Source organism: Thamnophis sirtalis, unplaced genomic scaffold, assembly GCF_051295495.1.
Source record: "Thamnophis sirtalis isolate CommonGarterSnake01/CBP01778 unplaced genomic scaffold, rThaSir2_p1.2 scaffold_1, whole genome shotgun sequence".
Taxonomy (NCBI): domain Eukaryota; kingdom Metazoa; phylum Chordata; class Lepidosauria; order Squamata; family Natricidae; genus Thamnophis; species Thamnophis sirtalis.
Window position 1 is genome coordinate 83,637,655 of NW_028261381.1, and position 22,049 is coordinate 83,659,703.

General features: G+C 39.4%; 2 protein-coding genes across 4 annotated transcripts in view; both read left to right on the top strand.

Moving 5' to 3' along the window:
* IPO7 (importin 7) overlaps positions 1-22,049 on the top strand; it is a 53,039-nt gene that overhangs the window by 15,900 nt on the left and 15,090 nt on the right. For all 3 annotated transcript variants that reach the window (XM_014051704.2, XM_087717887.1, XM_014051703.2), the window contains exons 3-16: positions 421-574; positions 909-1,067; positions 1,879-2,035; positions 2,220-2,309; positions 3,013-3,107; positions 3,220-3,304; positions 4,673-4,807; positions 5,044-5,143; positions 10,267-10,343; positions 11,133-11,249; positions 12,475-12,564; positions 15,612-15,777; positions 20,175-20,335; positions 21,036-21,164. In XM_014051704.2, coding sequence (XP_013907179.1) covers positions 421-574; positions 909-1,067; positions 1,879-2,035; positions 2,220-2,309; positions 3,013-3,107; positions 3,220-3,304; positions 4,673-4,807; positions 5,044-5,143; positions 10,267-10,343; positions 11,133-11,249; positions 12,475-12,564; positions 15,612-15,777; positions 20,175-20,335; positions 21,036-21,164 — 1,715 coding nt within the window. The remainder of the gene's footprint in view (positions 1-420; positions 575-908; positions 1,068-1,878; positions 2,036-2,219; positions 2,310-3,012; positions 3,108-3,219; positions 3,305-4,672; positions 4,808-5,043; positions 5,144-10,266; positions 10,344-11,132; positions 11,250-12,474; positions 12,565-15,611; positions 15,778-20,174; positions 20,336-21,035; positions 21,165-22,049) is intronic.
* LOC148049608 (uncharacterized) lies at positions 5,499-9,548 on the top strand. The gene is made up of 3 exons (XM_087725620.1): positions 5,499-5,701; positions 6,251-7,132; positions 9,545-9,548. Exons 1-3 carry the CDS (start codon positions 5,499-5,501, stop codon positions 9,546-9,548), a joined length of 1,089 nt encoding a protein of 362 aa, XP_087581746.1.

A 22,049-nucleotide genomic window follows, 5' to 3' on the forward strand; every position in this document is an offset into this window, starting at 1 on the left:
ATAATGTGTGCCCTTAAGTTCTGTGACAAATATTCTCATATCCATTTTTCTTTGCAAAAATTCATAGTATCATGCATAGGCATTTTATAGTCTGATAGTCTGTGAGATGAGAGTAATGATTGATACTTAGTTTGATGTCTAGGGATTTAATCTACCACAACACACAGGCTGTCGTAGCATAAGTGATTGCAATAGATAAGGTCCCTATTCCGCAATATGCAAATAGCTCACATTTCTTCCATATTTTTTTTTTAAATAAAGAAGCAGCAAATTTTAGGACAAAATTATACAGGATGGAGTACTTTATAAAATTCTGTGTTCTGCTTGTTTGATGGTTGTGACCTAATAGTTATGTCTACTAGATTATTACAGATGAATTATAATACAATTTTAGGGCATCTTAATACTGTTATTTGACAGGTGTTATATACTTGAAGAATATGATAACCCAGTATTGGCCTGACCGGGGAATTACTCCAGGGGATAACCCGCCTTACTCAATACCAGAAGAAGATAGACATTGTATTCGAGAGAATATTGTAGAAGCTATTATTCATTCTCCTGAACTGATCAGGTATATTTAAAGTTGTGGTCACAAAGTATTTTTGTTCCAAATTCATACTTAATTGGAGTATTTTCAGTTGTAATAGAAAGCATAATGCTGATACTATGCTCTTAAATTTATATTGGGATAGGGATATTACTATCCCATTTTGGACATTACACAGTGTAATTGACAGAAGAGAATGCCTATTGTATTCTACTATATTAAAACGCTGACATTTAAGCAAACTCCTTGGTGTTCTCAAATCCTCACATTTTATTTACATCTATTTCAAACATTAATCTATTAATGTATAGAAACTCAAAATAGCAATATTACTTGTGAAATATCTCATATGTTCCAGAGTACAGCTTACTACTTGCATTCATCATATTATCAAGCATGATTATCCCACTCGTTGGACTGCTGTTGTTGAGAAAATTGGATTTTATCTCCAGTCGGATAATAGTGCCTGTTGGCTTGGAATACTCCTTTGTCTTTATCAACTTGTGAAGAACTATGAGTAAGTTATCATGTGTTATGTATACATACATACATACATACATACATACATATATATGTATATATATACACATACATACACATACATACATACACATATGGCGTGCTTTATTTGTAATTCACATTACTGGTTTTTATACATTAGAGTTGTATAACCTTCTAGTCTAAATAAAACATGAAATTGAATTTATGATTGGATTTGACAGATTGTCTGTTTACCTTTTGAGATACAGGAGAAATGACTTTTTCATAAGGAATGTCTTCTACAATTGTAGACTTAAACATGCGATACAGATAGTCTTTGCTTAGTGATTATTTGTTCAGCAACTGAAGTTATGAGGATGCTGAATAAATGAAAACATTAAAGTGTGAAATTGTATATGCTCAAACTTTTTCTCATCCATTAAGATACCCCTAAATTGACAGAAGGAAAATTGTGTGTGGGATTAATTTAAGCTACTCATTTCATTCCTTAAATTGACACCCAATAACAATGAAAAAATTGACCCAAACTAATGTCTGCACCTACAGTGGAGGTTACAAAAGATGCCTTGGATAAACTTCATTTATGGGATTGCAGTGCACATAGTTTTCTTATTATTATTATTTTCTGTCATGCATTTAAAAAGAAAGACATATAGCAACATCTTTATTTAGGATAACAATGTATATCCAGATAAATTAACAAGGTAGAGGTTTATGTTTCCTATGCAGTACTTTCTTTGGAGATAGGATAAAATTTCTTCATTTATAATCAGTGGTGGATCTAATAGATTTTTTTTCTAAAATCAGCTCTTAACTATTTTTCAAAGATATAAAAAACCAGAAGAGAGGACTCCATTGATAGCAGCAATGCAACACTTCTTGCCTGTTCTGAAAGATCGTTTCATCCAGCTCCTTTCTGATCCATCTGATCAGTCTGTCCTTATCCAAAAACAGATCTTCAAAATATTTTATGCCCTTGTTCAGGTTGGTCCTTTTACAGTTAAGTTGTTTTAATCTTTACATACTGATTGGAACAATTATATATTGATACTTAGCCAAGAAAGTGGATAATTTAAGAAATTAAATATCAAGTGGATTTTTTCAGGTTGTTTATATATTTGCTTAATTTATAATCATAAATTGCTTTGCTCATAATTTTTCTCAACAGTACACATTACCCCTGGAGTTGATCAATCAGCAAAACCTAGCAGAATGGATAGAAATTTTGAAGACAGTTGTCGACCGAGATGTACCAGCTGTAAGTATTTACTTTATACAGACTATGTGATTTATGTGTATCACATTGTATGTGGGTTGGTTGTATGACCGAGTGTACAAATAAATGATATACACAGCTGTATTATTTTTATCTATAGACGATGTAAATTTTGGAGAATGGTATTCTAGTTACATTTATAGATTTCTCTTGCTTTTTTATAAGCATGTCTCTTAGACTTTTGAAAATTCAAAAATAAACATTGTAGGCCCCTTTGTTATTTCTCTTTGTATATTGCCATTCTAAATCTTTTGTTGACTAAGAGAGTAAACATATTTATAGTAAGGGACGAGCATCCTATGGCCCCAATCTCCCTTTTCTCAACTTCAAGGTTTCCTCCAAAAGTTAAAAACTGACAGGATTTTTTTCCACATTTTTGTGGTGGGAAACTTAAAAATTGTAATCTTAATATGATCCTAATTTTTTTTTTGAAATGCCCCAAGCTACATCTATGGAGCATATACAAATAAAATAAACTCTTATCCTGTAGAGATGCAAGACAAGATCTGCTGATTTTGTGACATTTCTCTGTTGATTGTAGCTGTCATCCATCGGTCATAATTTTAAAGGTGTTTCCTACCCATCAAAAGATGGCTCTCCCCAGTTTAATTAGACTTTAAAATAAAAACCCAGAAGCATATTACATTATAAATTAATACTATAAATTTTAATTTGGCTTCAAAAGGAAACCCTCCAGGTGGATGAAGATGATAGGCCTGAATTGCCGTGGTGGAAATGTAAGAAGTGGGCACTCCACATCTTAGCCAGACTTTTTGAAAGGTAACATTTCTCCCCCTCAAGATTCATTTTTAAGTGTTCTAGATGTTATCTTTTTGTTACCTGTACATAATATATTACAGTGTTCTTGTTTTTTTTACTAATATTGCAATAGGTATGGAAGCCCTGGTAATGTTTCCAAGGAATACAATGAATTTGCTGAAGTTTTTTTAAAGGCATTTGCTGTTGGTATACAGCAGGTAGGATTTTTTTCTTTATAATTTGGGTTTGATTGAGAATTAAGTGATCCTTACTATAATTTTTTTTGGTTAAAAATTAAAAATCATTTAAACTTAAGTAGAAAATGTTTTAAATAAAATTGGTAGTCTCTGTTTCTTTTTGCCAAATAGAATTTATTACTTCCCAGAGAACACAATTTCTTCAAACAAAGGGATTCTGCCTTAGTTGATAAAAGAAGCATTTTAATGTTGATCTATATGAGTCAGTTTCAAGCTCCCTGAGGCCAAATTCCTGGCATTCCAAGCAATTAGACTTTGTATACACTTTGCCATCTTTCCTTCTCTGTATGTATCACCTTGCAGTACATAAAGCATTGCTTCATACTAAAGACAGTTCATTTATATATAACATAATTTCACTCTCTCATTTTGGGATAAGCTGTTGCACAGAAAAGAGTAAGAAATAGTAATCCAAAGAATGAAATGAGAAAATATAGTTGAAATATTTGGACTAGAAGAAATTCAAAGTCCCTTCCAGCTCTATTCTGATTGAAATGTATTCACACCAATAACCACTCATTATACTTTTCTTCATACCTTTATATATCTCTATAAATCATCCTAGTTTCCACCACATCCATACAGCTTTTCATGCATTGCCCAAGTTTTTCAAACTTGTCTTCTTTTCAGGATCACATCTCCATCCAGTCATAGCCTTTTTTATTTTTTCCTCCCCCTTAATTTATTTACTTTGTATTTGGTCACATTCATTCAACCCTCAATTATTGTGGACCCTGCTGCTTCTTTTTAATCACATACATTTCTTAAGTCACCAAATCTTATTTCACTTACTGTTATGTTTCTTCTGGCATGTTTAATATCCACTTTTCTAGCATATAAGCGGCAGTGGTGGGTTGCAGGCGGTATGCCCCAGTACGGGCGTACCAGAGCCTGCCCAGAGCACCGGGTACTGTTCCGGTACGGTGCTCTGGAGAGCCCACCCATGCTCCTTACCTGTCATTAAACCCTTCAGTGCTTCTGCGCTTGCACATGGCGCATACAGCGCCTGCGCGATGCTCCGCCCAGCAGCTGTAGTGTTGCGGAGGCATTGCTGGATAGTAAGACGCATGTGCACGCATGGCGCACATGTTCATGTGGAGGTACCTGTTGCAACAGATCCGAAACCTCCACTCATAAGCGGGCAAGAAAATGCTGTTGTATGTAGCTAGCTTCTTTTTCCTTTCTGCCACTTTCAGCAAACAGTCACAGTTTGCCACTGATCACATGCTACACACTCATTCTATCTTAGCTGTGTGGAAAGCTGCTATCTAACACATTTTGGAAAATAGCTTAAATCTTTAAAAACAACGAATCAATCCATTTTCTTAGGTTTTGCTGAAAGTGTTATATCAATATAAAGAAAAGCAGTATATGGCTCCGAGAGTTCTACAGCAGACTTTGAACTATATCAATCAAGGGGTATCACATGCAGTTACTTGGAAAAATCTGAAACCTCATATTCAAGTAAGTTGTTTTTCCTGTTTTTTGGAATGCAGCCTGCATAGCTAAATAATAAGTTATGACATTTTTCCTCTGAAGCTCTGCTGTAGCATAATTTGACTGAGTTTTAACTTGTGTTGATGAGTTTTACATTTGATTTGACCATTGATATTTCTAAATTTATTTGATATTGGAAGCCTCTCTCCATTTAAAAAAAAAAATTCGAGCAGCTTATAAAAACAAATAATTTTTATTTGCAGGGAATTATCCAAGATGTTATCTTCCCATTGATGTGCTATACAGATGCGGATGAAGAGTTGTGGCAGGAAGACCCTTACGAATATATACGTATGAAATTTGGTAAGTGATTCAGAACTGATTAAATTTTCAGAGAGTTTTCCAGTTCAGCAGTAATAGGTTCACAAATCACAATGTGTCTTAGTTGGCTTGTTTGGTTTCTAGCTTAATGTGATAAATACATTCTGTCATTATTTCAAACATTGTGGTTTTTAAAACATGGTTTATATTATATTGTGATATAATTAGTAAGCATTTTATCCCAGTTTTGCCAGTCAAGACTTTGCCTAATATATGAAACAGATCAAGTTCACAGTAGAATGCAAATGTCAGATATGTTAGAGAAATAGTTCAAAATCTATTTTCACGATTTAGATTTACTACTAGTAGTTATAACATATCCCCCCCCCCTTTTACCATGGGGTTTCCCTGGCTCCCGGGTGTTCTCTGTTCCCGATGGGGGGATGTTGCTGGCCGCTGTTGCCTGTGGCTGGCCCTACAACTTTCGCCATTATTTATCGCCTACGGCCTGCTTGCTTCTCAGACTTTCTTGGCTTCCCCTTGGACTACTGCTGGGACATTATCATATGCCCTTATTATTTTTCTGGACTTCAGACACTTGTATGGGAGGCTTGGATACCACCCTCTTTGGCCTCTTTGGACTAAACACCCCGCGATAGTGCGCAGAGTTTATATATATTTTATACTATAATTTTTATATATTGGTAAATTGTTGATTTTTTTTTTATAATTTTAAATGTACGGGGAGTGTGTGGTATGAGTGATTTATTGAATGTTCCCACTTTTATCATTATATTGTTGTTTTCTGTTTTTAACTTGTTTATGGGGATTGACTGATTGTATGTATGGGTATGTTTGGTGGGCCGGGAGCCTAGCTGGGTGCCTCCTGCACTGAGTGCTTAGCAGAAGTGTCAGGGGGCCCCAGGTCCGGTTCCGGCCTTCGATGTCTGTGTCGAAGGGCCTGCCGATGAATTCGGCGGCAGGTGGAGAGGGTGGAGGGACCACAGATGCGGGAGTGGGCCGGAATATTGGGGTCATACTGGGGAGGGGCAGATATGGCGGGAACTTCAGGGCGAGCCATTACCGGGGAAGGAGGGCTCCCTATGTTAGAGGGATCCCTCTTTCCGGCCCTGTGTGTTCCACTCCAAGGCCAGATGGCGTGAGTAGTCAGGACCCTGGTCTCAGATTGCTGTTGCTAAATGCCAGGTCTGTGGTTCACAAGGCTCCCCTCGTCCAGGACCTAATTATAGACAAGGGAGCAGACCTGGCATGTATTACTGAAACCTGGCTGGGCCCGGAGGGAGGAGTCCCCCTCACTGAAATGTGCCCAGAGGGTTTTCAGGTGCTTCATCAACTGCGACCCCAGGGAAGGGGCGGGGGAATGGCCATTATTATCCGGCAGTCCTTAGCTCCTCGTAGGATCCCTGCTCCAGAGCTTGTCGGGTGTGAGTCCTTGCTGGTGAAGATGGACCTTGTGGGTCAAGTGGGCTTATTGTTAACGTACCTGCCTCCCAACAGCGTGACAACAGCCCTCCCCTTGCTCCTCGAGTCAGTAGCTGAGCTGGCAGTTGAGTTCCCCAGACTTATGATACTGGGGGACTTCAATCTGCCTTTGCTCGGCGAACACTCTGATGGACCACAGGAGTTCATGGCTTCCATGACAGCCATGGGCTTGACCCAAGTAATTCAGGGTCCGACTCACTCGGCGGGTCACACACTCGACCTCGTATTTCTCTCGGAGCAGTGGAGTTGTGATCTTGGTCTGAGGGGTAGTGAGACCTTGCCCCTGTCATGGTCGGACCATTTCCTACTGAGGCTCGACTTTCGGAGACCAATCCCCCGCTGTAGGGAGGAGGAATCGATTAGGTGGTTCCACCCCAGGCGTCTTATGGATCCCCAGGGTTTCCAGACGGCGCTTGGAGTTATGCCTGATACTCTCGCCCGCAGCTCGGTGGAGACCTTAGTCACTACTTGGAACTTGGTGGCGGCTGAGGCTCTCCACCGGATTGCGCCTTTACGGCCGATCCACGGGCAGTGGATCCAGGAGGGCTCCTTGGTTTACCAAGGACCTCCGGGAGATGAAGCACCAAAAGAGACGCCTAGAGCGCCGCTGGAGGTCCAGTAAATCCGAGTCAGACCGAGCATTATTAAAAGCTTGCATCGGAGCATATCTATCGGCAATACGGACAACCAAGAACAACTATATTGCCGCTCTGATAGCGTCCGCTGAGTCTCGCCCTGCCGCCCTGTTTAGGGTGACCACTCCCTCCTAAATAAGAGGGTTGCGGATAACCCTTTACAGGGTAGAGCAGAGGAATATGTCCAGTTCGTCGCGGACAAAGTTGCTCGGCTTCGGATGGACCTGGACTCCAATTGCGTAGAGCCAGCCGGGGTACCGGGGGAAGGTTTTGAACGTCATCTCTGGACTGACTTTCAACCTGTTGCAACCTGCGTTCAACCCTGATGAAGTGGACAAGACCATGGGAGCGGTGAGTGCTGCCACATGTATACTGGACCCGTGCCCCTCCTGGCTGGTCGCGAACAGCAGGGAGGTGACACGGAGCTGGATCCAGGCGATGGTGAATGCCTCTCTTTGGGAGGGCTTCTTCCCACCAGCATTGAAGATTGCGGTGGTGAGACCCCTCCTGAAGAAGACATCGCTGGATCCAGCCATTTTGAACAACTATCGTCCAGTCTCCAAACTCCCCTTTATTGGGAAGGTTGTCGAGAAAGTGGTGGCCTCTCAACTCCGACTGTCCTTGGATGAAGCCGATTATCTGGACTCCTTTCAGTCTGGATTTGGGCCTGGCTACAGCACGGAAACCGCTTTGGTCGCGCTGACCGATGGTCTCTGGAGAGCCAGGGATGGAGGTCACCCCTCCATCCTAGTGCTCCTTGACCTCTCAGCGGCCTTCGATACCATCGACCATGGTATCCTTCTGCGACGGTTGCGAGAGGTGGGGGTGGGAGGCACCGTTTTTCGGTGGTTCTCCTCCTACCTCTCGGGCAGGTCGCAGTCGATGTTGGTCGGGGGGCAGAGGTCGACCCCTAGGCCCCTGAAATATGGGGTTCCTCAGGGTTCGTTCCTGTCCCCCCTCCTGTTTAACATCTACATGAAGCCACTGGGTGAGATCATTCGACGGCACGGGATAAAATACCATCAATACATGGACGATGCTCAGTTGTATCTGTCTGCCCCGTGCCAACTCAGTGAAGCGGTCGACGTGATGTGCCAGTGCCTGGAGGCTGTCAGGGTCTGGATGGGGGTTAACAAGCTTGTGCTCAAGCCAGACAAGACCGAGTGGCTGTTGTGTTTCCCTCCCAAAAATTTGGTTAGTATTCCATCACTCAGGCTGGGGGGTGAAATTCTACGCCCCTCAGACAGGGCTCGCAACTTGGGAGTCCTCTTGGACCCACAGCTGACTTTAGAACACCATTTGTTGGCTGTGACCAGGGGGGCATTTGCCCAGGTTCGCCTGGTGCACCAGTTGCATCCCTACCTGAACCGGGAGGCACTCTCAACAGTCACTCACGCCCTCGTCACCTCATGACTGGACTACTGCAATGCGCTCTACATGGGGCAGCCCTTGAAGAGCATTCGGAGACTTCAACTTGTCCAGAATGCAGCTGCGGGAGCGATTGTGGGTGTACCTCAATACACCCACGTTATACCTATCCTCCGCAAGCTGCACTGGCTTCCAATCGGTCTCCGGATACGCTTCAAGGTGCTAGTTATTACTTATAAAGCCCTTCATGGTATTGGACCTGGGGACTTGAGAGACCGCCTGCTGCCAATTACCTCCCAAAGACCCATTAGATCGCACAGGGCCGGCCTCCTCCGGGTTCCATCCACCAGCCAATGCCATCTGGCTACGACCCGGGGGAGGGCCTTCTCTGTTGCAGCTCCGGCCCTTTGGAACGAACTCCCCGCTGAGATTCGGACCCTCACCTCTCTCCTGGCTTTCCGAAAAGCCGTTAAGACCTGGCTGTGCCGGCAGGCCTGGGGTTGATGAGCTCCCTTCCCCTCTCGACAGGTGTGGTTGTTGGTTATTTTAAATGTCTATTTGTCTATTTTGTATTTGCATGTCCTGTTGGAGTTGTTCGCCGCTCTGAGTCCCTTTTAGGGAATAGGGCGGCATATAAATAAAATAAAACTTCAAACTTCATCTTATATGAGGCATGCAAGATACAATGAGACAAATACTTTGTGAACTTTTCTTCCATTAAGTAAGATTCTTCTGCATTTGCAAGTTTCAGTTGGTAACAGTTCACACTGTCCAGAGCCAACAGTAACTCTTCCATGGCTCTTTGACACGTTTCTTGTATTTAATTCTTATGGTTTTAAAACAGAAAGCTAGTTTGTGCCAGTCTGTGTAGCTTTCCTGCTTTACACTTTACAAGCAACTGCTCTCCAGGATCTCTCCCACATTCTGACCCTTTTAGATGAAGATGTCAAGCAACACACCTGGGATCTTTTACATAAAAAGTATAAATGCCGCCTCTGTCTAATATTCATCTTTTTACAGTCAATCCCTCAATTTAAACTTTTCAAAGTACAACATCAGCAACCCAGTTATATGTAGGAGAATCCTATTGTATCAGTGGAGTTACTGCATGGAATTTTGCATAGAACAAAAGTGTTAGGTTTATAAAATGCTGCAGGATCAGTTCTGCATTTTCTTTTTTCCTTATGTTTATTCTGTGCATTTAACTGACTTATGGAATTTTCTAAAATGAGAACAAAATAATTTATGTTCCTTTCTCAGCATAATCCAAGAAGAGGGTTTTTGGTTTAAAAAAACCTTTTTCACAAATCTCTGAAATTTCATTCAGCATGGAATAATAAATATGTCCTAGGTGAACCTTAATAAATACATTTTAGATGGTGTTGTTGAAATAATAATAATATGCAATATGTTGACTATTACACTATCTAAAATTTTAGAAATATTACTCATTTTATAGCATTGAGACATTTATATTCATAATTCTCCAAATAATTAAACTCCAAAGTTTAAAAATATTTAAAATGCTTTATAGAAGTTCAGAATGGAAATTTCTAGTGATTCTTGATTACAAAAACCCTTTATGTCTGATTTTGCTTTTTTTGCATTGATTTCTGAATATTTTAAAAGGCAAATAATGTAAATTGTTTCTTTTAATAGATGTGTTTGAAGACTTCATTTCCCCCACAACTGCTGCACAAACATTGTTGTTTACAGCATGTGGTAAAAGGAAAGAGGTATGTTCCATAAAGACTACCTTAAATCCAAAAAGAAGTTCTTTTTAAATCTCATATGTAGACTGTTGCATTAGTTTGTTGTCAAAATATGGCACACAAGTGAAAGAATTCAGATTTGCTGACTGCCTCTCACCACTTCCCTAACATTGAAGTCCCAGCTGATTCATGTAAGATGCAGTGATTGTACCATTGGCATTGTTGTTACTGTGTCAGGTTCTGACTCAAAGCATGACAGCCCCCCAAATTAGGAGAGACATGTCGTGAATCTTCCAACTGGGTTTTTTATTATTCCACATCTATGGAAAAAATCTTGCCATCAAGCCCGATTAATTTTGAGAACTATTAAGGAGGAGCTGTCTTTACCCTCTGTCTCACGCAAACTATCTGAACTGAGTTGCCTTTTAGTCCTCTTGCCTCCTGAGAATCCATTCCATTCCATCAGGGAGATGATGGGGCTAGATCTGTGTTCAGTATTTTTATAGCTTTGAAAAAAATCAGAATGCGTCTTAAGGATTTTAGATTTAAATTTTAGATTTTTCTTGTTAATAATTAGCTCCTGCAGTCAATAGAATTTCACTTTAACTGAATTCTCTAAATGCAGTTTTAAACCTGGTATCTTTATTACATTTAAGCAATTTTCATGCACAATATTTAGAAAAATTAAACATAGGCAGATAATATCTTCGGCAATAGGAGTTGCTCAACTCAGAATATTGGTTGAACCTTTTGATTGATTGATATAATTATTTAATGAAATGTACCTGGGCATTTATTTGACTCTCATATTAGGTCCTGCAAAAAACAATGGGCTTTTGCTACCAAATCCTCACAGAGCCAAATGCAGATCCTCGTAAAAAAGATGGAGCATTGCATATGATTGGTTCTTTGGCTGAAATACTTCTGAAAGTAAGTAGAATTTTGTTGATTCTTTAAATGTCTTAAGATTTTTCTGCCTTATTTTCACTACAGGTAGTATGACTGGTTGTTTAATGACTATTTCAATCATGATGGCCTTAGAATGTTTTTCTATGGGCCCTTTTTTTACAGTTGGCAATGGCTACAGTAACTTAAGGCTGCTCAACCTGCATACACATATTAAGATTATGTGTGGGAATATATCCAACACATAATCTAAAGATGTTTGTCTTCCTGAAACTGGTAGCGGAACGCTTGTACTTAATAAAGCAGCTACACTTTCCAAACATACCACATGATCAATTGGGGCATATTTTCTAATTTAAAGGAATTAATCGCAGGGTGGATTTTATTTAAATCAAGTTGATGTAAATCATGATTTAAGTCACTAGTAAAATGGATTGATTTAACTCGATTTAAATCATAATTTTTAAAGAGCAACTGTCATCTATGTCCTGTTATTAATATATCTTAAATAGAAAACTATCTTAGCATTTTATTAAAATACATTAGATAAAAATAAAAAAATCTGATTTAAATAAAAAATCCGATTTAAATTTAAGCAATCTGATTTTTTATATAAATATTTTTTTTAAATCATCAATTTTTATCCACCCTGATTAATTGTAAGAAACTTACCTTGTAAAATAGACATAAATTAATGGTCCTAGCATGCTAAATGCATGATATCTGTGTTGAATTTGTACCTTTTGTGATTTATCACTATTCTATATCTAACAGAATAGATTATCTAGAATTTTACCTCTTAAATTGTGTCAATTAATTTTGACTTTCAGTAACAGATTTCTGCTTAAAACTGGTTAGATTTAGATAACTCCGTAATACATGAATCATTTACAACAGGTCTGTCAAACTTGCAGCTAGCAGGCTAGATGTGTCACACTCTGGCCATGCCCAGTTTAGTGAAGGGAAAAGCAACATGTCATGTGACAACGCCGTGATGACACGAGTTTGACACTCCTGATTTACACTATCTTTGCTTTATTTCAATAATTTAGGTAAAAGTTTCTTATCTGTGATGTACTGTTTTGGCCAGAGTCAGTATTAGTACTGTATTATGTATTAGTTTAGCAACTATTTAACCCAGTTACTAAAGTTAATAGGATGGAAAAAAATCAAAATACCTTTTTGAGAAGTGAGTTATATATGTTAAAAAAAAGAGACTGATCTACTTTTTGGAAAAATGTTTCAACAGAAAAAGATATACAAAGATCAGATGGAGTACATGCTGCAGAATCATGTGTTTCCTCTGTTCAGTAGTGAGCTAGGCTACATGAGAGCAAGGGTAAGTACAAAGCTGGATCCAGACTTCTGGAAGTTTCTGGAATGTAAAGGAACACAAAGTTCCCTTAGTCTTATAAAAGTTGTAATGTGTCGTGATGGGAAATAAGATGATTCTGATAAGCAGTTTGACAGTATATTTATTACATGTGTTTGTATCCTACTTCGTTCAGGGATTCTATATATTATACCATACCATAAAATACAATATTTAATATTTTGCAACTATAGTATATCTACCCCTTCCCCAAAAACATTTGCCTTCAATGCTCTGTCAGTTTTGAAAGTCCTCTGAAAAAAACATTTCTTTCACAGGTTTCCAGAATGTAAATGTATTTGTGGGGTGTGTATATATACGGCGAAATCTATTGAATGTTAAATAAGAAATCTATGGCATGTCTTTCTGGCCAACACATATGTGGGCAAATTTTATTTGGAGCACATAGTCCTGCAAGTAGAAAGTAGAAAGCTTACTCGGTGTTGATATTACAGATCATTTTCAGGTTATGACTCTAATTGAGACTGGAATTTCCATCTCTTAGCAAAGTGGCATCAAGCAAAACATCACATGGTTGCACTGCTCAGCAATGGCAGTTCTGGCAGTTCCGGTTGAACTCATTAAATGAGAACCTCTTGAAACCACAATTTGTGGCCTCCTGTCAGCTTTGCAATTGGCTTTATTTGTCAGGAGCTGCAGGGAAAGTTGAAAATAGCAATCATGTTTTCTGTCTCTCCAAAGCTCCCACCCCAATACATGCCATTCCCAACTTGGTCCTTCTGAACCCCAAGCCTTGGTTCTTGCAGGGGATTTCAGGTGATCATTAAGTCAGAAGATGCAGATTCTTTTCTGTCCTGCACAACAACTTCCCTTGTTCCTTCCCAATCTGCTTTTTTGACCACCCTGCAGAGCATGGCTGACACTAAGAGGCTGCTATATTCTGCTGTCACCACCTGGGAGTAATTGAAGTGGAGGCAGTAGGCGTAGGGTAGGAGAATTTGACCCACAAATATTTTGACAGTTGTAAATGCAGTCCAGTTACCAAGCACCCAAATTTTGTTTAAATTGGTAAACTTCCATGACTGGAATGGATTTGAGCAGGGGTGAAATTCAGCAGGTTCTGGAGAACGGTAGCAGACATTTTGAGTAGTTCGGAGAACTAGAAAATACCACCTGTGGCTGGTCCCAGAGTGGGGTGGAAATGGAGATTTTGCAATATCTTTCCCCAGGAGTCGGGTGGGAATAGAGATTTTGCAGTATCCTTCCCCTGCCACGTCCACCAAGCCACGTCCACAAAATGAATTTCACCACTGGATTTGCGCCTTCATTTCCCTGACCTAAACCTTAAATATTATATCATGCTGGCTGACTATTGTGGAACTCAAAATGGTTATAAGTCCATTTTTTCCAGCACCATTGTTATTTCATACAATTACTGAATGAATAGTCATAACCAGAGGATTACCTGTAGACAGCATTTAGTGATAGCTATAACTTCCAAATTGCCATCATAGGCAAACCAGTGTGGGGTTGCATTGCAATAATCTAAGGGCAAGGTTATAACTTCCAAATTGATATCAAAGGCAGTCCAGTGTGGGCTTCGTTGCAATAATCTAAGTGCAAGGTTACAAGGACATGACTTTAATGTTTCTAAAGCCTCTTGGTCCAGAACTACAGTCAGAATTTTGAGTTCCGTAAAATCCCATCATCAGCCAGCATGATGTAATATTTAAGGTATAGGCCCAGGGTAATGAAGACTCAAATCCATTCCAGTCGTGGAAGTTTACCATCTAACTTTAGACAGCCAGTGACACTAAATTCAGTCTCATGACTGGAGATAAATGGAGATACTGCTTTCGGCTTTTGAGAAAAAAAAGGTGAGATATACTTTATATTTAAACCAACAAACACATTTATTAATAGTAGACTCATTCTTCAGTTGAAAGGGCTGTTTTCAAGGAAAATAGATAAATGTAACTGTGGCTTGTCTGTTCTGCCTCTAGATGATATTGGTTTCCTGTTAAAATCATTTCATTAGTTTTAATAACATTTTTCTATAACAAGATTCTGTAATCTGTATTTACCGTATTTTTTGGAGTATAAGATGCAACAGGATTTTGAAGAGGTAAATTTAAAAAAAAGTTTTTGCACTCTGCAGGCCTCCCAAACCCTCTGCACGCCTCATTTTTTGTGAAAGTGCTGCTTGGGGGGGGGAGGGGGAGAGAGAAACGGGACCAAAACGAGCAAAAAAAAATGGCCCATTTTTTGCTTGTTTTTGCCCTCCCCAGCCTCCAGGAGCACTTTGCAGGCCTCCCAAACCCTTTGCACGTCCATTTTTGTGAAGGGAACGGGGTTTCGGGAGGCCAAAAATGCTGTATTCAGTGTATAAGACATACCCAGATTTTCATCTTTTTTGGGGGGGGAGGTGCGTTTTATACTCTGAAAAATACAGTATATAGCAAATATTACAGAATATTTCAATATTATCTAATTTTGTCTCCCGTAACAATTGTAGAATAATATTTTGAGCATCCAGAAAAATAGTTTTCTATAAGGATTGTGGAATAAGACTTTTAGTATCAAGCAAGTTAGTATATAAGTTACATGCTAAATCTTTTTGCTACTATAAAACCAGACTAATAATGGAATGTTATAAAAAGTGAAACAGCTCTTAATGCACAATACTACCAAAAATATATATAGTTGAATTTTTTTAGGGACTTACAAAGTTGATTGTGTAACCCTATCTCTGCTAAAAATTGTGAGTTAAAGTAGCTGTAATTAGCAGTATGGTACACTTGTATTCTGTATTACATCTAATGTACAATCTGCAACCTTAGAACAAGTAGCAGTTGTTATATTGATCTTGGCTGTCTAAAGACAAGTTTGTCATTAACTAATTACAAATTCTCAAAAATCACTGTGGGAAGGGAAATGAAAAAAGTGCTTGAAATTTTGCAGTTTTGACAGTTAATCCATGGAATAATTATATGTATATAGAGTAATATGCAATTTGAACATAGTTGTGTTTTTCTGCTTACCAACTTTACCAGGCTTGCTGGGTTCTCCATTATTTTTGTGAAGTTAAATTTAAGAGTGACCAAAACCTTCAGACAGCACTGGAGTTAACAAGAAGATGCCTGATTGATGATAGAGAAATGCCTGTTAAAGTGGAAGCTGCCATTGCACTGCAAGTTTTGATTAGTAATCAAGAGAGAGGTACATTTTCATCTTTGTCAAAGGAGCTGAGAATCAGGAAATAAATTAAAAGCAAATGTGAAATAATTTGTCAGCACAAAATGTCATTGCATGTTTAAACAAGAAAAGAAAAATAGCCAGACTTGTGATAAGTCCGTATAGAAGATATCAATGGTAATCAGCTATATTTATTTCTCTGTTGATTGTTTTATTATATAAATGCAAGTTACCACTTTACTTTAAATTATTTTAAAAGAAAATTATACCCTGTCTAGCTGCAGTTGTTAGAAGAAACCAAATTCATATCTAGGTTATTTTCTCTCAGTATGGACACCAAGAGTTTATGCACCGAAGACAAATTCTTTGTGTGTCCAGTGACACTTGGCAAATAAAGTATTCTAATTATTTTCTATTCCATTCCATTCCCCATTTTCTATTCGTCTCATTTTTTTAGAAAAAGACTGTCTTTACCTCTATAAAATTCTTTTCTTATTTGGATTTTTTCCACAAATATATCATGTAATTTGCAAAATATAAAACCATATTATAGATATTATCTTTGAAGAGTTAGTCTTGTGAACACATGCAAATGCAACAAAGCCTGGGATAGAATTCTCAGTGTTTTCTTGATTACCTAATTAGTTAGGATTTTTTTTCCTGCTATCATTTTTCAGAGAAGGGGGGGTGAGTGGGAATGATGAGTCATTGGAAAAAAGTAGGCATGTAATTTATTCTAGGGGTTTTAAAGTGTACTTGTACTTGACGCCTCTTCACCCATCGTGGGTATAGGCGACTTCCATGGAAATTTGACGCCACTGTTTTCGGTCCTGGGCTAGGGTTGTCAGGTGGTGCAGCCAGTCGCTATTATATGATTTTCGTCTAAGATTGAATGGGTGCATGACTATATCTTCGGCTTTCCGTTTGAAGTGACGCAGAGTGGTTAGACGAACACCTTTTTAAAGTGAAATTATCATGAAGACTAGCAGACCTGGTTTTTAATACGAAGGCTTTAACAGTAAACTCTTTTTTTATACAAGTAGTCCTTGATTTACAACAATTCACATAGTGACTGTTCAAAGTTACTACAGCACTGAAAAATTGACTTAGGACCATTTTTCGCCCTTAGGACCATCACAGCATCTCCATGGTCATGTAATTTACATTTGGATGCTTGGTAACTGGTTCATACTTATGATGGTTGCAGTGTCCCAGGGTCATGTGATCATCTTTTGTGACCCGACAAGCAAAGCCAATGGAGAAGCCAGATTCACTTAACAACGTGTTACTAATATAACAACTGCAGTGATTCATTTAACAACTGTGGCAAGAAAAGTCGTAAAACGGGGCAAAACTCAGTTAACAAATTTCTCACATAGCAAACATTAATTTTGGGCTCAATTGTGGTTGTAAGTTGACGACTACTTGCACATTGATAAGAGTGTGAATTCTGTGGTACACATCAAAATGGATGCTGCATAGAATAGCTACATCTGTTTCTGAATATTTTCAGTGCGGTTGCTAGTACTGTCTAATTAATAAATTGCAAAACAAGGTAGTGTGATCTTTCTGAGTAACGCTGCTAAATTCAACTAAGTATCTACAGAAAGTGTAGTTTTATTTTATTTAGTAAATTTAGATGGCCGCCCATCTCACACCAAGTGACTTTGGGTGGTATACATCTACTAAAACAGTACAAATATTAAACAGTTATTAAACTAACTTCAGAGTTGAAAAGCGGAGAAGTCTTTGTATGCTTGCATAATATGACAGGGAGTGTGATACAATGGTCATTCATGAACCTGAGCAGCTATAATATCTATGTAGTGATGAATTGGAGGTTCTGTTGCCATTGGAACAGAAAATGTATGATGGATAGCTATTGCATAGAAAGGAGCTGCAATAGCAAATGTGTTTCCCCTCCCTCTTATTAGGCTGGTGACCAAAGTATTGGAATTGTAGATTTTGCCACTTCCTCCTTAGGGTTGGAGGTTGGAACTTGCTCTGCTTAGCCCTGTGACACCACCTTGTCCAGCAAGAAACAACTTTTTGTCCAAGCAAAACAAATTGAGGTGGAATAGCACTCTACATCAGCATGCCATCTCCACCAGGGCTGCTGCAATATTTGTATTCATAAAACTACAAGTTTAGGGTCAGAAACACAATCCCAAAGCTGACAGATCCTAGCTCTAAATGTGAGACCACCCTATTGCCAACGTAAGAGTGGACTTTTAGACACATGAAGTCCACTTTCTTGTCATTCTAAGGGAAGATCAAAAGAGGGTGTCCTGTTTTTAGTTATCATTCTTATGTTGTAAATGACTGAGGTGCATTCTGGAGTGATATGAGTTTGTGACCTCTTATTTAGTCTCTTGGAGCCGTTTGAATGGTGACCTTGAGGGCTGGAGCATCTTATTTATTTATTTATTTATTTTTATTTATTTCATTTATTTATTGAGCATTTATAGGCCGCCCTTTTCCCTGAGGGGACTCAGGGCGGCTTACAATCACAAAGGAAAGGGAGTGTGGGACAGTGCAAAAAGAAATGTGAACAAAAATAAATTAAACAATAAAACTCAACATTCACTCAACATTCGGGAGGGGCGAAAATAGGCTTAGCCCCAGACCTGACGGGCTAGCCAGTTCTTGAGGGCTGTGCGGAAGGCCTGGACGGTGGTGAGGGTACGAATCTCCACGGGGAGATTGTTCCATAGTGTCGGAGCCACAACAGAGAAGGCTCTCCTCCGGGTAGTCGCCAGTCGGCACTGACTGGCGGATGGAATACGGAGGAGGCCAACTCTGTGCGATCTGATGGGACGCAGGGAGGTAATTGGCAGAAGGCGGTCTCTCAAATAGCCAGATCCACTACCATGGAGCGCTTTATAGGTGGTGAGTAGGACCTTGAAGTGCACCCGGAGATCGACAGGTAGCCAGTGCAGCTCACGGAGGATCGGTGTTATGTGGGCGAACCGTGGTGCGCCCACGATCACTCGCGCGGCCGCATTCTGGACTAGCTGAAGTCTTCGGATGCTCTTCAAGGGCAGCCCCATGTAGAGCACATTACAGTATTCCAGCCTGGAGATCACAAGGGCTCGAGTGACTGTTGTGAAGGCCTCCCGATTCAGGTAGGGCCGCAACTGGCGCACCAGGCGAACCTGGGCAAATGCCCCCCTGGTCACAGCTGAGAGATGGTGGTCAAAAGTCAGCTGTGGGTCCAGGAGGACTCCCAAGTTGCGGGCCCTTTCTGAGGGGTGTAAGTTTTGTCCCCCCAGCCTGAGTGTTGGTCTGTTGGTCACATTTTTGGGAGGAAAACACAACAGCCACTCGGTCTTGTCTGGGTTGAGTATCAGCTTGTTTGCTCTCATCCAGTCTTTAACGGCCTCTAGACCCCGGTTCATCACGTCCACCGCTTCATTGAGTTGGCACGGGGCGGACAGATACAACTGTGTATCGTCCGCATATTGGTGGTATTTTATCCCGTGCCTCCGGATGATCTCGCCCAGCGGTTTCATGTAAATGTTAAATAGTAGGGGGGATAGGACCGACCCCTGCGGCACCCCATAAGTTAGGGGCCTCAGGGACGATCTCTGCCCCCCCACCAACACCGACTGCGACCTGTCCGAGAGATAGGAGGAGAACCACTGCAAAACAGTGCCGCCCACCCCCATCTCCCGCAGTCGTCGCAGAAGGATACCATGGTCGATGGTATCGAAAGCCGCTGAGAGGTCCAGGAGAACTAGGATGGAAGCATGGCCTCCATCCCTAGCTCTCCAGAGATCATCGGTCAATGCGACCAAAGCGGTTTCTGTGCTGTAACCGGGTCTGAAGCCAGACTGGAAGGGGTCAAGATAGTTAGCTTCCTCCAAGGTACGCTGAAGCTGGAGAGCCACCACCTTCTCAACAACCTTCCCTACAAAGGGAAGGTTGGAGACTGGACGATAGTTATTAAGAACAGCTGGATCCAAGGACGGTTTCTTCAGGAGGGGTCTTACCACCGCTGTCTTAAGCGCGAAAGTACCCCTCCCGAAGAGAGGCGGTAACAACCGCCAGGATCCAGCCTCGTGTCACCTCTTATAGTTAGGAAAGGGGAGAATTTTTAGAAAAACGGACTCATGGGTGCAGACGGAGACAGAATAATGATCCAAGTCTATGCCTCCTCTTTTCATATAAGAGAGAAATAAGTACAAATATTCAGGGAGGGACATAGGGAAGACCTGGAATTTTTTGCGTACTACTAAAATATTTATTCAAAATAAAGCCAGCCAGCTTTATTATTATAAAATTATTTATAAAATTAATTAAATAATAGCTGAAAGGGTCTATTTCAGACCATATTTTTAAAATACAAATAAAAATGCTTAAGTCATTCAGTTTTGTGAATGACTATGAAAAAGTAATATTTATACTTACTTCCTTTGCAGCTAAAGAATATATAACACCATTCATTAGACCTGTAATGCAGGCCCTTCTTCACATAATTAGAGAAACTGAGAATGATGATCTTACCAATGTAATTCAAAAAATGATCTGTGAATATAGTGAAGAAGTTACTCCTATAGCAGTTGAGATGACTCAGCACTTGGTAAGTCTGGCTCCAGTACATTTTTTAAATTAATTAATTTATTTATTTATTTATTTGATATGTTTGCTGCTCATCTCATCTATTTTAACGTTTCCATAGGCTGTATTTCTCTTCAGACATTTCCTAAATATTTGTGTAGGATGTTAGCTAAAGTTTGACTGCTACCCAGGGATAATAGGTACATTTACACTGTGGTAAACCTGTGTTTGTAGTTAAGTGCCGCATATGTATCCAATAACACGGAATAACGAAAGTATGAATAGATACCCTTTTTAAATACTAAAAAATAAGATGTGAATTCATTTTTCTGCTTTCATTTGATATCACCTAAATTGGGGAAGAAGGATAGGTGCTTCGCTAATGACAGTACTCTGTTGAGTGTCTGTTTTGAATGGTTTGCAAAAACATGCTACTTTGATAACTCCCAATGAGGCAAAAAACACAAACCCCGCATCATTTTTTTAAGCCCGTCAGCCATAAGAAAACAAAATCCAAATTCTCTTGATTATAGCTTGTCCCCCTCACGCAGGTATGTTTATTTATTTAATAAACATAAACAAATATTTAATAAATATTTAATTAATGTATAATGTAAATATGCATACATTCTTGGAAACATAGTCAAGATTTCTTTACTGATTCTTTACTATCCGTTTCTCAAACTGTATAACTTTTAGTTGATATTTTTTTGTGTTTTTAGGCAATGACTTTTAACCAGGTGATTCAGACAGGACCAGATGAAGAAGGGAGTGATGATAAAGCAGTAACAGCTATGGGTATTTTGAATACTATTGATACACTTCTTAGTGTAGTTGAAGATCACAAAGAGGTAAGGATTTTTGTGGTTATTTGCAATTGTATCCCCCCCCCCCTTTCCTATTTTAGTAGGATGCCTTTTGGGGCAGGACAACACTATTTTGTTGGTCTGTGACAGGTTTTGTTGGACAATTAAGTAGCAGCCTAAGCTAATGAGACAAAAATTTGATTCTGTATTTTTTAAAATACAATCCTGCATCTACTAGTGATGAAATTGAATAGAGAATTTCAGTACTGGTATCATTTCCAATACAAGTAAAATTACTACTTGCACAGAACATTAATAACATCTAGTGCAACTTGAGTTTGTGTGTGTATGTGGATCTAGTGTACGATGGTACTCCTGCTCTGGAATGCTCCACTCAAAATTTGGGAGGCTACTATAGTATTTTTAGGCAGCTAATTAAAATTTGTATATTTAACCAGCACTGCAGAATATGAATTTTGAAAGAAAATATTTTCCCCCTGTCCATTTTTTTAATGAATATGTTTTGTTTTGTTCTTTCTTAGTATACAGTAATGTGTACTACTACAATGTATTTGATCATGTCTTCAAAATGTTTCAAATTACAAAGCGCAGACATATATTAAATAAGTAGTCAAACATTATTTATTGACTGAGAATTGATACAAACATCTATATTTTTTTGCTGGATCAGAACTGATTCATCCAGTAGCCTAGCTGTGTTTCTAGGTATTTTCCAAGATAACTGTGAAGGCAGTAGACTTCATCTGTTATATGCATTCTCCACGATTGGTGGAGACAGCAGTCACGTAGGGTTCACTCTGTCCAGTAACCAATAGGGCTGAGTCTACAGATTATAAAGCCTTCCTCCTTGCTGCTCTTCCCCAGTTTTTAGACTCAGCCAGTTCTGGGCTGGACGTGTAGTTGTATTTC

Coding starts and splice junctions, on each gene's coding strand:
- LOC148049608 (XM_087725620.1), top strand. CDS start 5,499: ATGGGGTTTCCCTGGCTCCCGGGTGTTCTCTGTTCCCGATGGGGGGAT. Junction 5,702..6,250: donor TTTCTGGACTTCAGACACTT/GTATGGGAGGCT, acceptor TTCCACTCCAAG/GCCAGATGGCGTGAGTAGTC.